Source organism: Pelodiscus sinensis, chromosome 8 (genome assembly GCF_049634645.1).
Source record: "Pelodiscus sinensis isolate JC-2024 chromosome 8, ASM4963464v1, whole genome shotgun sequence".
Lineage (NCBI taxonomy): Eukaryota > Metazoa > Chordata > Testudines > Trionychidae > Pelodiscus > Pelodiscus sinensis.
Genome location: NC_134718.1, coordinates 28504021 through 28517520, shown reverse-complemented (window position 1 = coordinate 28517520; position 13500 = coordinate 28504021). Strand labels below are relative to the sequence as shown.

At 37.1% G+C, this 13500-nt stretch overlaps 1 protein-coding gene across 3 annotated transcripts in view; it reads right to left on the bottom strand.

Moving 5' to 3' along the window:
* Positions 1-10170: 10170 nt before the first annotated feature.
* Positions 10171-13500, bottom strand: part of TET1 (tet methylcytosine dioxygenase 1) — a 139808-nt gene continuing 136478 nt past the window's right edge. For all 3 annotated transcript variants that reach the window (XM_006125251.4, XM_006125252.4, XM_075934927.1), the window contains one exon: positions 10171-11704. In XM_006125251.4, the coding sequence (XP_006125313.2) occupies positions 10563-11704 (1142 nt within the window). In that variant the 3' untranslated portion in view covers positions 10171-10562. The remainder of the gene's footprint in view (positions 11705-13500) is intronic.

Below are 13500 nucleotides of genomic sequence, written 5' to 3'. Positions count from 1 at the left end.
ATAATTAAAAACACTTTAAGAACCATTATTTGAAGAAAAGCTGCCCAAATTTGCAATTAATAATATTCATAATCCTACCACTTCTACAGCCAGGTCACTAATTTGAGGTACAACTCCTTTACCACATTCTTTTTGCAGGCAAGATGGGGAAAGAAGGTCAGCCTACAGTTGGATACCTAAATCTTACGAAAGAAGCTAGTTAGAAAGAGATTCTACTCTACATTTCTAATTTTCTAAACTAAACACCAGTATAATGTTTCTTATATTGCTGGCCAAAATGTGTTCAGAAGAGATATTGTAAAGAAGATCATCCAATCATGACAGCACAGCCAACTTGAGGCTTGATTCTCAAGTTTACTAAGGGTCTTTTACTTGCACATCCACTAAATGGGATCTATGCCATCAATGCTCCTCTATCATGTATATTAGCCAAACTGGACAGTCTCTGCATTAAAGGATAAATGGACACAAACCAGACACTAGGGAAGGTAACACACACAAACCTGTAGGGGTATGTCTACACTTGCACCCTAGTTTGAACTAGGGATGCAAATATAGGCATTTGAAATAGTCAAAGAAGTGGGGATTTAAATATCCCGTGCTTCATTAGCATGATCTCACTGGCGCATTACTCCGATCAACAGCTGTTTTGAAAGTGAAAGTGCATGCCGGGATGCGTTAGTTCGAACCCAACTCCTTTTTTGAGGAGTAACGTTAGTTCAAACCAAGGGGTTTGGTTCAAACTAACGCGTCCCGGCATGCCCTTTCACTTTTGAAACAGCTGTTGATCGGAGTAACACGCTGGCAAGATCATGCTAATAAAGTGCAGCATATTTAAATCCTCGCTTCATTGACTATTTCGAATGCCTACATTTGCATCCCTAGTTCGAACAAGAGTGCAAGTGTAGACATACCCTAGGAGAACACTTAACCTTGCTGGACATTCAGTAATGGATTTAAAAGTAATCATCCTTCTACAAGAGAACTTCAAAACCTGATTACAAAAAGAGACAGCTGAATTGCATTTCATTTGCAAATTCTATACAATCAAATTAGGATTGAATAAGGATCTAAACTGGTTAACGCACTATAAAGGCAATTTCCACTCTCTTGATACTCACATCTCCACATCAACTGCTGTGAATGAGCCACATCCACTCTGACTTGATTAGCCTCATTAACACTTATCCTACACTTGATAAGTCACTTTCTCCATTACACACTCCTGCCGCTGTAATTTCCACTCCAATTCATCTGATGAAGTGAGTTTTACCCATAAAAGCTTATGCCCCTAATAAATCTGTTAGTTTCTAAGGTGCCACAAAACTTCTAATTGTTTTTGTAGATACAGACTAACATCGTTCTCCCTCTGAGACTTGCCATTCTGTGTCCTGTGTCAATTTCGTTCACTTTCACTTTACTGTCCTTTTGTTCTCCCAGAGAGGTGTTTATGGGCCCTAGTGCAAATAGGGAAAAGCCCTTTATTTTCAAAAAAACCTTTTGCATTATAATGGTAGGTAACAAGAAACTAGAGTAAGACATCTAAAATGTTTATCAAACAATTCATAAAATCTTCCACCATACAGTATTAAATGTTTTGTGTCAACAATTGTGATATCAATTAAGTGTCAAATGATTGACATCTATTCCAGCGTGAAGCTATGCCAGCAATTTTTTGGAATACATTCAGTCTACTGCATGTGACATCTCTATGTAGCTTAATTGTCAATTCTTTTCTACTTCTTACACATTGAACACTTTGGTATTTATTTCAAACAATATTGTGCCCTTTGACTTTGTGTGGAACTCTGTAATAGCACACAAGTGGGTGGAACAGCTGAATGATAGTACAGCAACATTTAAAAATGACACTGTCAATCTGAAACAGAGATTGGATGTATGACTCAACATATAAAACAATTTAAAGGCCCACTCCTGCAGTCATTGTAAACACATCACTGGGAGTTTTTAGCTTTTTAGAATTAGACACCAATGAGCACCATGTCTCTGTACCATCAATGTCACTTCATTTAAATTAACATTGCAATTCTGAGTCACATAACAGTATTTGATATAGCAGCCTTCATACAAAGTATCATAAAATGTTTAACAGAAAGAAGCAGAAGAAAGAAGACATTGAAGCTGGGCACAGCAACTCATATAACTTAAAAGGAAAAATGACATGGATGAAGATGCATTAGAAGGAAAGAAAAAAGTTGATATTAAAAGCAGTAAACGTGCAAGTGTTCTTGCAGAAAAGCAATGGTGAGGCAAGAACTGATGGATGCTGTACTGAGTAGGGTCTAGTGCTATTTGTAAACTAACAAGAATGAGACGATTTGGACTATAGTGTGGCTTTAAGCTACAGTACATTTGGGGTGAGTGAGAAGAGGCTGGGAAATAATAGGAGTTCCTAAGAAATCTGTTAGAGACTAGAGAAGTGCACAGCAAAGCTGGAAGCCTTTTACCCTTTCACAGAATGCAATTTATGTTCAACTCTTTCCTACTGAAGCCAAAACAGCCATGCTTGCTGCTGTGGAGGGAAGAAAAAGCAAATGTATAACTCCACTCCTCTTTGGATAGCCTAATGCCAGTCATGGCACTAACTTTATGCATTCTTGAACTTTCCACTAGGACCATGACTGAACCCTGCACGTGGACAAACAGCAGACACAAAGAAGCACCTTTTCCCACTTATGGGTTTGCAGAGAGAGTCATAATCTGATCTGTTATGTCAAGATTTGAACTGAGTAAATCATACAGTAACTCAGAAGAAAGGACAAAATCCCAGAGATGCAGCAGGACAAACAAAAAATAATCTTCAACTGTAGAGAGTCGAGACTGTGAGCAGAGAAGAGGCCATTACTGGCAAAGTGGACTTTGTTGGCTGTATGTGGATAGAGGGTCACAAAGATAAGGTGCAAAAAGTTTATGGAGAGATCTGAAAACTAAATGGACAGTTTCCAAGTAGATATGAAGATTGATAGTGAAGGTTAAGGGGTGGATTGACATGTCCCACTTTCTTGGGATGAAAAAGTAATTTCACTTCAACATTCTGGACTCCATGGAAGATCTAATAGGAGGATGATAAAAAAGGGAACTGGGGGTATGTCTACACTACCACCCTAGTTCGAACTAGGGTGGTAATGTAGGCAACCGGAGTTGCAAATGAAGCCTGGGATTTGAATTTCCCGGGCTTCATTTGCATAAAGCCGGGCGCCGCCATTTTTAAATGTCCGCTAGTGCGGACTCCGTGCCGCACGGCTACCCGCGGCACGGACTAGGTAGTCCAGACTAGGTAGTTCAGACTAGGTAGTTCGGACTACCTAGTCCGTGCCGCGTGTAGCCGTGCGGCACGGAGTCCGCACTAGCAGACATTTAAAAATGGCAGCGCCCAGCTTTATGCAAATGAAGCCCGGGAAATTCAAATCCCAGGCTTCATTTGCAACTCCGGTTGCCTACATTACCACCCTAGTTCGAACTAGGGTGGTAGTGTAGACATGCCCTATCAGAGTTAAGGCAGGAAATACACACATATATAGATTTTGAAAGAATTACATTAACAATATATTCTTGTAATGTTTCAGAGGTGGAGGTAAATATATCTGCAGACAAAGAAGAGGTGAAATTAAAAAACAAAAGTTGGGGTAAGGCCAGTGTTCCCTGTAAACTGTTTGTGTGATCACTCAGGAGAGATTCAAATGCCATCCAGCTGATTAGCAGAGTGCCCTTAGCTATATTTCATTTTTCCTGGTGGGGCACATTTGCATATGCCTCAGTGTACATAAAACAATTTATTTCCACACATGGATGGAAAAAATCAGCACATGGATGGAAAAGATTAGAGGGAACACTGGGCAAGGCTCACACATTGCTACCCTTGGGAGCAAAGGTCTGTGCTCAAGAGAATTAGAAGACTTGTATGCAGGAAATTATAAGTCTTTAAATCTTTCAGTAGCAGAAGGCTATAGGGCCACAAAGCACTGTCAGCCAAAATGGGCAAATAACAGATGAACTCCAAAGGAATTAGAGCACGAACAGAGGGAAACAAAGAATTCCATGTCATCTATGCAGAGCAGAAATTAAAGCCTAGGAGCTGATACGAGCAAATGAAATCTTCTAGAGGGAAAAGATATAGTATACACCAAGAATCAGCTCCACTATTTAGAAAACAAAGCAGCACACAAATGACACTAAGGGTGTGTCTAGACTACACGGTTTTGTCGACAAAAGTGGACTTTTGTCGACAAAACTAAACCTGCGTCTGCACTAACGCTGAGTTCTGTCGACATAATATCGACAGAACTCAGCAGTTTTGTCGACGCTGGTAAACCTAATTTTACGAGGAATAACGCCTTTTGTTGACAGAGTTCTGTCGACAGAAGGCGTTATTGCATCTAAACTGTCCTTTGCGTCTACACTGCCATGTCGACAAAGCAGCTTGCTTTGTCGACAGAACTGAATGTAGTCTAGACGCTTTGTCGACAGAAGCTTTGTCGACAGTATCTGTCGACAAAACTTCTGTCGACAATAGCCTGTAGTCTAGACATACCCTAAATATTACACTCAAACTGAAGAATTTGATTAACACCTCTGAAAAATCTAAATATTTAAAAATAATGATAGATTTAACATGAAGTGTATACCAACTTTGAATTATCCATAGAAAGAAAGAGGAAATCTCTAGCTTAGAGGACAGAGTCTGATTTCAGTCACACTGGTGTACATGTGGAGTAACTCCAATTGACTTCTGTACAGTTACTCTAGATGTACACAAGTGTAACCAATTAGAATCTGACCCATAATATTTAAAGGTATTCCTAATCTTCTACATATCTGTGCCTAATTAAATATTATTAGAGATTTTGTTTCGGTCCCTGGGATAGCTCAAGTGGCACACATCTCTCCCCTGAGAGTCCCAGGAGAATAGCATTGATATAGTTTTACAGCAGCATTCTTTAGTACCATATAAATACTATAATGCAAAACAATTTGTCTGAAATATTAGGTAATCCCAGGAAACTCTGGTTTTTAATTTATCCACTAAAATACTGAACAATCAAAATCTCAGTACTTTTTACAGTGACCATGCTTCTAAGATTAGAAGAGACAGATATAAATGTGCCAGTTTTACATAACAACTTAAAAAAGCTTGTATATTAAGATTTATCTAAATAAACAGTGGTGATATGGATAGGCAGTACCTAGGGAACCAAGAAATGACTTAGGGAGCAACTCAAGTCATGACTCATAAGCAGCATGTGATTTTGCATAACTTGGTTTATAACCCTTTGGCTACGTCTAGACTTCAGTGTAAAATCAGAAAAAGATATGCAATTTGCAGCATGCAAATTGCATATCTTTTTCTGATTTACTTTTGAAAGAGGCTTTTCCGAAATTTGGCATGTCTACATAGCTCCAAATTTTGGAAAGAAGTGCTCTTTTGACACATCCCTTATGTCTCATAGAACAAGGTTTACAGGAATGGCGAAAGAGCGCGTCTGCTTTTTTTTTTTTTTCCTCGAAAAAGCGGATGCGTTCCTTGGTATCCCGGAAAAGCAATGCAGTCTAGACGTAGCCTTCTTGGGCTTCATATAGTTGGTTAGTCCTCTACTTGTACTTCCTGGATCTGAGGCAGAGTGAGTAGGGTAGTGAATATAGTACTGCTCACTTTTCTGTCCAGGACACAAATCAAAGGCAGATCAAAGTAAGAGTGACCTTTCTTTTTGCAGGGGCCAATATAGGCCGGAGCAGAGAGAATAGAGAAAAAAATAAATTTGAGAAGAGGAAATGGAGGAATGAAATTAACATGATACATCACTACACAGTGACACGATGTGATGACACATCCCCATCAAACAGAAATTATGGCACAGAGATTGCAAGGCAATGCCAGAATGTCATAAAACAATTATTGTGTGCTTCTCTGCACTTTGATGAGAAAGTGGCTTTACAACTGTTACATCTGAATTGCCACTTGGTTAAATAAAATTAAAAAAATCCAGATTCCATATGTGCTTCGCCTAATCCTCATCTATAATTTCACAACCCATGATCGAAGCCTTTCATAAAGTGTTATGATTAGGCGGCCAACCCTGCCATAAAACATTACAACAATTTTACTGCCAAGACCAGCCACAAAGATCTCACTACTGAAGAAATGCTATTCTAATTGCCACAGTGGATGTGAAAGGCCATTCATTTAATACTGCATGAATATCACAAATGTTACATGTAAATAGTCTGAAAACAGGCATATAAGTTAATTTTTCAAATACTGGGAGGAAGTATGTGTCCATACTACAAGTATTTCTGTGCAAATCTGAGAATAAATTAGACATTTTTGCAGCCTGTAAATTAGAAAGTATATTTTATCACTTAGACTGACCAGGTAGCTGATTTCACACAGAGATATATTGTTCTTCTCCTGTGTAATTTAGGGTAGGTTTGTGCCCTACATTTTAAATATAAAATGCAAATACAATTTTGTAAACAGGCTTTCCTAAAAATTCTACATTTAACTAGAAGCATATTAATATATTGGCCTCAGTCCTACTGCATTTGCATTGCTCCACTAACTGCAGTGGGGTTGTAGAGATATAAATGAGAGTAGAACTTGACCCTCTTAAGTTAGCATAATACTGATATGGTGTTTGAAAGGCTTTTAAAGGGGAAAAAAACAATTGTGTATTATGTTTACTTGTAAGCCTTAAAATTTGCAATTTACCTACAGTTATCACACCATATTATTTAGGATACCAGAATTATTTCCTATTGTAAGTATAGGGACACATTTTGGTAACCTAAGCATGACTTTGTTTTAATAGAGATTCCTGTAAGTACAAAACACTGACTTATAAAATCAGGATTATATGCAGAAAGATATGATCACATCTTAATTGTAGCTTTTGAGCAATTCTTTGTGTGAGTTTCTGGAAAATCAAAGGTTGCTGTATTGTGTTGCAACTGTTCTTGGTGGTATACAGTAAGGTGATATATAAAAAAAGGGAACCTATCAAGAACTCAGTTAAAGATTTGGAGCCCTATAATGCTGTCTATGGGCATAACTCTCACTGACACTGTAAGTTTGTTACAGATCAAAGGAAACACACTTTTTCATAGCTGTCTTATCTTCCAATGTGGTCTGTTTGAAAGGAGCCTGCAGCAGCAAATCTGCAGGAGATCAGAGATGATCATGACAGTCACTTCTGACCTTAAAGTCTATGCATCTGTGAGGGTTAGAGGAAGTCAAAGAGCAGTTGTGTAGGATGGAAAGGAAAGAGTCACCTTCTAAACTTTGTAACTTGTTGCAAAGTGACAATCTCACTCAATACAACACTGATCTGTGTGCACAAGACTTATAACTATTCTGAATGTTACAATACATGGCACACAGCTGTAAATACAGTAAATAGATGTATTTCTCATACTGCAATATGTTTGCTAGAAAATATTTGGTTTTCAGATTGCAACCTGCTAAGTGTTAAACAGGAAATAAAACTTGGCCAGCTGATTTGCTTATTAGGTATGATTTACTAAAATGTCATGTTAGAAACTTATATACTGTAAAGAAAATGTAATTTTGTTTGGACAGTATATTTTAACTATGTCAGTAATCTTAATAAAGCTGACCCAAGAGAGTTATCAGCTACCAATACCTTTATTATGGCTAAGACATACTGTTCTCTCGGTTGGATTTGCTGAGCCCCTACTGATAGTCAGTGCTTTGTATGGGACAGCCATACTTCAAGATGATCTTTAAGATGCACCTGTTCTGCTTCCCGGCTTTTGTGGAAGCTGCTGTTTTTAGCACCTGAATTGCCTAATCTCATACAAGTCTAGAGGTCCAGAAAGATTCAAATGGAAATCCCTATATTAGCCATTTTAGTATTTCTTGAATTTCTTGTAGGTGGAATAATGGCCCTGAAACTTTTCCTACTAAATTTGAAATACTAATGTTGGTATTTTGAAATAAATAATTCCTTTACTCTGCACTATACATGCACATGGCACAATGAAATAATTGTGAAGCTGTAATATGTCTAAAACTATCAGTACTATCAGTGATCTTACTAGTAGCCAAGTAATTCTTCTGATAGACAACTGACCATGATGCTAGACAAGGGTACTCAGATAGCAAATATGTTGTTGGAGCAACTGGATCAACTTAAAAACTACTTACTGTATATACAGCTGTAATTTTTACTATATCTTAGCCTCACAAAAAATAGACAAGTTTTAAAATGTAAATCTAAGGCACACAAAATACCATAATGATTTAATGTATATTGTACTTTACATATTCAAGAAGCAGAAAACTGCTGGTACAAAATGATGGCATAATATTGACTTTTTTATTATTTACAATCCCTTCATATCCTCTACTTGAACTAAAAGGTTTTAAACTCAAATTTGCAGCATATGGGTTTTTCACAAATTTTACTTTGAGCTAAATAAAATACAAAGAATGGGTTCCAATGCTCGTGTCCTTATGCCATCAAAATTCCTGTTGATTTCAATAGTTGATCTGCATAAGGATTTTAGATTTATCCCAATATCATTACATAAATGATTGCAACTTTAGGCCTTGATCCCGCAAATACTGAGTTCATTGGAATTACTCCCATATATAAGTATTTTCAGAATCAGAGTTGTAGTTAACACTGTGTAAAAAATAAAATTCACATACTTTTTGTACTAAAACTGCAAATATCACAATTATTATAGAACTTTTCAAGAAAAAAGCACCTTGTCTAGGTATTAGATAAAGTGGATCTAAACATTATTTTTGTTACAGCACCACTGTATTATGGTATTATCAAGTATATTATTGATATATGTTCTCAATAGAAAATACTAACCTCAGTTACATCTATAGGGTTACATATCCTGTGAAGATTCACAGGTAAAATTAAGGTACAGTTTGATTTGTAGGATCTGATCCCACAACCATTATGCACAAGAGTAGGCCTTACTTGAGAAGTCCCACTGACTTTAATTGGACTGAGAAAGTGATTAAAACTTGCAGAACAAGGTCCTTACTTAAATAACATTTTTGTTTGGTGATTAGATGATTCAATAAATAAGTAATTAAACAGAAATGAAGAGGAGAAGAGAATCAAAGAAAACACTGGGACGGATGCTACAGCATTTATGAATGGAGTGTCTACTTTTCCTTGTCTAGCAAAATGTAACTATAATTCATTTGGTGATATATCAATTTCCAACTGAAATACAAAACATAAATTAAAATGTTTGGAACTAACAACTTTTCCCATACTAAATGTATAAATCATTGTTAAAAATTATACAAAACATGCTTGTAAAAAAACAAACTGAAACGTTTTGGAAGAGAATTAACTAGTGAACATTTTGGAAGAGAATTATCAATTAAAAATTGCTGTTAAACATTAGATATTGAAAATTTCTTGCTTTTCTTAATGTATCATTTTGGTAACTTTTTTTTCCATAAGAGTAAGGCAATGATAAGGGGAACTTTTTTATTAATCCCAAAATGATCCTACCCCTGAGGCATTAGGAACATTTTGTTTTGTCAAATAATTTTTAATGCTCTAGATGAGTGAGACTAATGTGCTTATTGCTCAAAATAATAATTTGTCTTAAAATTAATTATTTAATTCCCAATAGCAATACACATTGACAAGATGGTTCTTCATTCCATAGTTGTATATAATTAAAAGTTTCTGCATTTTATTACTCTTCTGTTTTATTTGTAACTTAAAAATCTTCAACGGAAAAAGGGAAAGGCTAAAAACAATCACATATGTTATTAGCATACATACTGCAATCGCAACAATATGGAAATCTACACAGCAAGAACAAAATGATTTCTTCTGTAGAATATGCACAAACCTTAGACAATATGATCCTTATACTATACTAGTTCAAGTTAATTTTAAAAATAGAAAGTGCTTTTAAAATATATATTTACAGCTTACAAACAACTTCCAGTCATCACTAATAACAACTTCATTTTATACATAATGAAAAATCTAGAGAGAATTTCATCAGTTCTCTTAATAAAAGGTTTATCTGTAATTTGGACTTTTTAGCAATGACTGGAAGTTGTTGGAGCAATGGCACCATGAAGTAATAATTCAGCTTATTTTTACTGTTTGATGTGGTTAAGCACCAAGAGCTGTGTAGAACTATAACTATGTAACTTGATTTTATATTGTAAAATGTGAATCTCTTAAAATCCCTAAAAATGACTTGTTCTGTAGTAAACAGATTTGATTTAAAGCACCAAAATATAATTTCCTAAAGGTAATAAACTGAATGATTCAATCAAGGTTAATAACCTAACCAAAATCTTCTTTTATAACATATTAAAACTATACATTTTTTTGCTTAAAATGTGCTCAAGCACCACCAAATGTTAAAATATAAAGTCACAGTTTAAGATAAATCCCCATTTTTACCTCAGCCTTAAAATGGTTGAGATGAACAAATAGTAAACGACATATGACTCTGTTCTTTAACAGCACCTTAAAGAAATACTGTATAACACTGCACCAAGGCAAGGCATCTGCTACTAAAACCTATGCCCAATGGTTATAGGGCCCTGCAACTCGAGTGAGAGCATAAGAAGACACTGTTATTACATTATCTTGCGTTACTGTTAATGCTCTGCGTGATGGAATTTGGTTGAACTCATTTTCTTCATAGAAAATCTCTCTGGCTTCATTGCTCTGCTTGGTTTTCCTACTGCTAGATTTTAGCTCAGTATTTTCCATCCCTAATCTTTCTGCTTCTTTTTCCTTCTCTTTTGCTCTCTCAGCCATTTTTGCCTCCCACATTGCTAATCCATGTTTTGGCTCATTTAAATTTTTGTGTTGGTAGAAGACTAAAGAGATTCGTGTGGGATGGCTGCGGTTTGGCTTCTTAATTGGTGTTGTGGCATGGAGTTCACGTCTTGCACATTCAATTAAGATAGAACCGTGAGAAGGTGCCACAGCAACACCACCAATATCATCATCCAAAAAATTGTGCTCACTGTCTGACCACATTTCCTCAGCTTTTTCTTCAGAATCCATTGGTTCTGCCATCACATTGTTTTGCTTTTCATTAATAGCTTTGGAATCACAAATCTGTTCTTGACGAGAACCACCTTTTTCCACTGGACATTTATGAGACATGTTAGCATCATTTCTGGTTACATCCTTTGTTGGAGAGTTTAATGGTATGGGCATATCACAAGGGTTGATTGACTGAGAAGGAGCATTTTCTAATTGAAGTTGACAATTTTGCATGTCATTTGGTTGGTGTTCAAGTATACTGTGCAGGGGGTCTTTAAGGGTTGGGTGGTCTGAAACAGTAACATCTGGAAGAATTGATGGCACACCATTCCTTCTTTCATTCAGCAAAATTCCAGTATAATCTTTGACGGACACATCGAAATTCTTATATTTAATATAAGGTGTCACATGAGGTTGTTTACTACTGCATTCAAAATACCCGTAGGGAACTGAAAAATCTTGTTGAATATCAGTCACTGCTGTTATGCTAGCCTTATGTGTTAATGATGAATAAGGATGTAAACTATCCACCTTAACAGGGGAGGAAGCCGTATATTGTTTTAATACAGAGCAACTTGTAGTAGCATTCGAAGTATGTTTCACGTTATAAGGGTGATCTGAAGTCTCCATTTTTATTCCAGGTTGCAAAGCATCTGTTTTGTTCCCTAAAAAAAAGCATACCAAAATGTAAATATATTTTCCTTATTCAGTTATTCAAATATAGATATTATAATTATATTTTCCACTTATTCTATAATTTGGAAGATATGGACAGTGACTGCATATTTCATAATGATCAAATTTATGACATTCGGACTTAATATTTGCTGAATTAGGATCATAATCACTTTTCAGACTGGTCAATGCTAGTGTATAAAACAGAAAACTTGCATAAACATCTTGCTACATTTTTTTATTCATCCCTCTGCAAAATATTCTTTTATTAAACATGTACAATAGGTAGAGCTATCGTATTCATGACTGTTTTACCCCAAATGATGATCCAAGAAAATGTTAGTGAACAGGAACAGATAACAGGAGCTTTGTGAGGGAATTCTACAGGTGAAGGAGTGATTACGTGATCCTTGGAGTAAGTGGTTGTCTGTAGTCTGTGTGTTTCTGTTTGAGGTGTGCTTGCTGCTTGCCTGAAAGATACTGTGGATCGAGCTTGTTTGTATGGAAGACCCTGTGCTGAGGCTAGCAGCCTGCAAAGCAAGGCTGAGAGCTTCTTAACAAGACTTTGATACTTAATCCCTTTAACACGCATCAAACCTTAACCAGGGGGCAAGGCTACTCAGGAAGGACAAGGATTTAAAAAGCCTGCTCCTAAGTGCCCAGAGGAACTAGCAAATGGGAGTTTTGCAAAGGAGTTTAGAGGGAGAATTTGAAGGGGGATAGATATACTTAATATTCTTTAAACTAAACTAAAACCAAAACCATCTGATTAAAAAAAAAACTATCAAGAAGGAATTAGCTGTAGGAATAAAAAGAAGATGAAGGCAGAAGCCCAGTAACTGAGTGGGGGCTATCCAGTTTATTGCACCCAATGTGGCATGTATAAAATTACCTGCCCTATGGACAGGTGGTGTATGTGTGCATTTGGTGTAAGAACTGACCCTCAGGTTCCGTGCATGAGTTTTGGAGACCAGGGTGGCTGAAGTGGAGAGCTGGAGGCAAAGAGGTTCACAGATGAGACTTTCGAGGAGAATGGTCCAACCCCCAGTCAAACAGCCTCTGTGCTGCTGAGGAGGGTGAAAATCGCAGGGAAGGAGAATATCCAACTGGAGCAGAGGGAAATGATGTCATAGTTGGGACCAATGTTTCTGATAATCTTTTCCAATTTTGTGTGGATTTTTTTCCATCCATGTGAAGAATAAATGTTGTATGTGCACTGAGGCATGTGTGGAAGTGCACCATCAACAGAAACACAACCTTAGCTGTAAAAGCAGCGAGGAGTCCTGTGGCACCTTATAGACTAACTGCAGTGTAGGAGCATAAGCTTTCGTGGGCAAAGACCCACTTCGTCACATGCATGTGACGAAGTGGGTCTTTGCCCACGAAAGCTTATGTTCCTACACTGCAGTTAGTCTATAAGGTGCCACAGGACTCCTCGCCGCTTTTGCAGATTCAGACTAACATGGCTACCCCTCTGATACTTAACCTTAGCTGTGGGCACTGTTCTAATGAGCTTGACAGCATTTTAATTTCTCCTGAGCAATCACACAAGTGCACAGCTGAAGGGTGCTGAAGGGAGTAGTTAGACTGAGGATAGGAGGGGAAAGTCCTCTGTGGATGATGCTTAAAGGGTTTGCACTACCTAGCAGGGTATGCGTGCTGAAGGACTTCACAGTGTTCCTGGAGTTCTTAAGGCTATGGAGACAGGTCTTGGATAATCTGCTGAACCTCATGTGGAAGACCAGATGGTTGCAGACAGACAACCCACTTCATGGCAATACCAGAG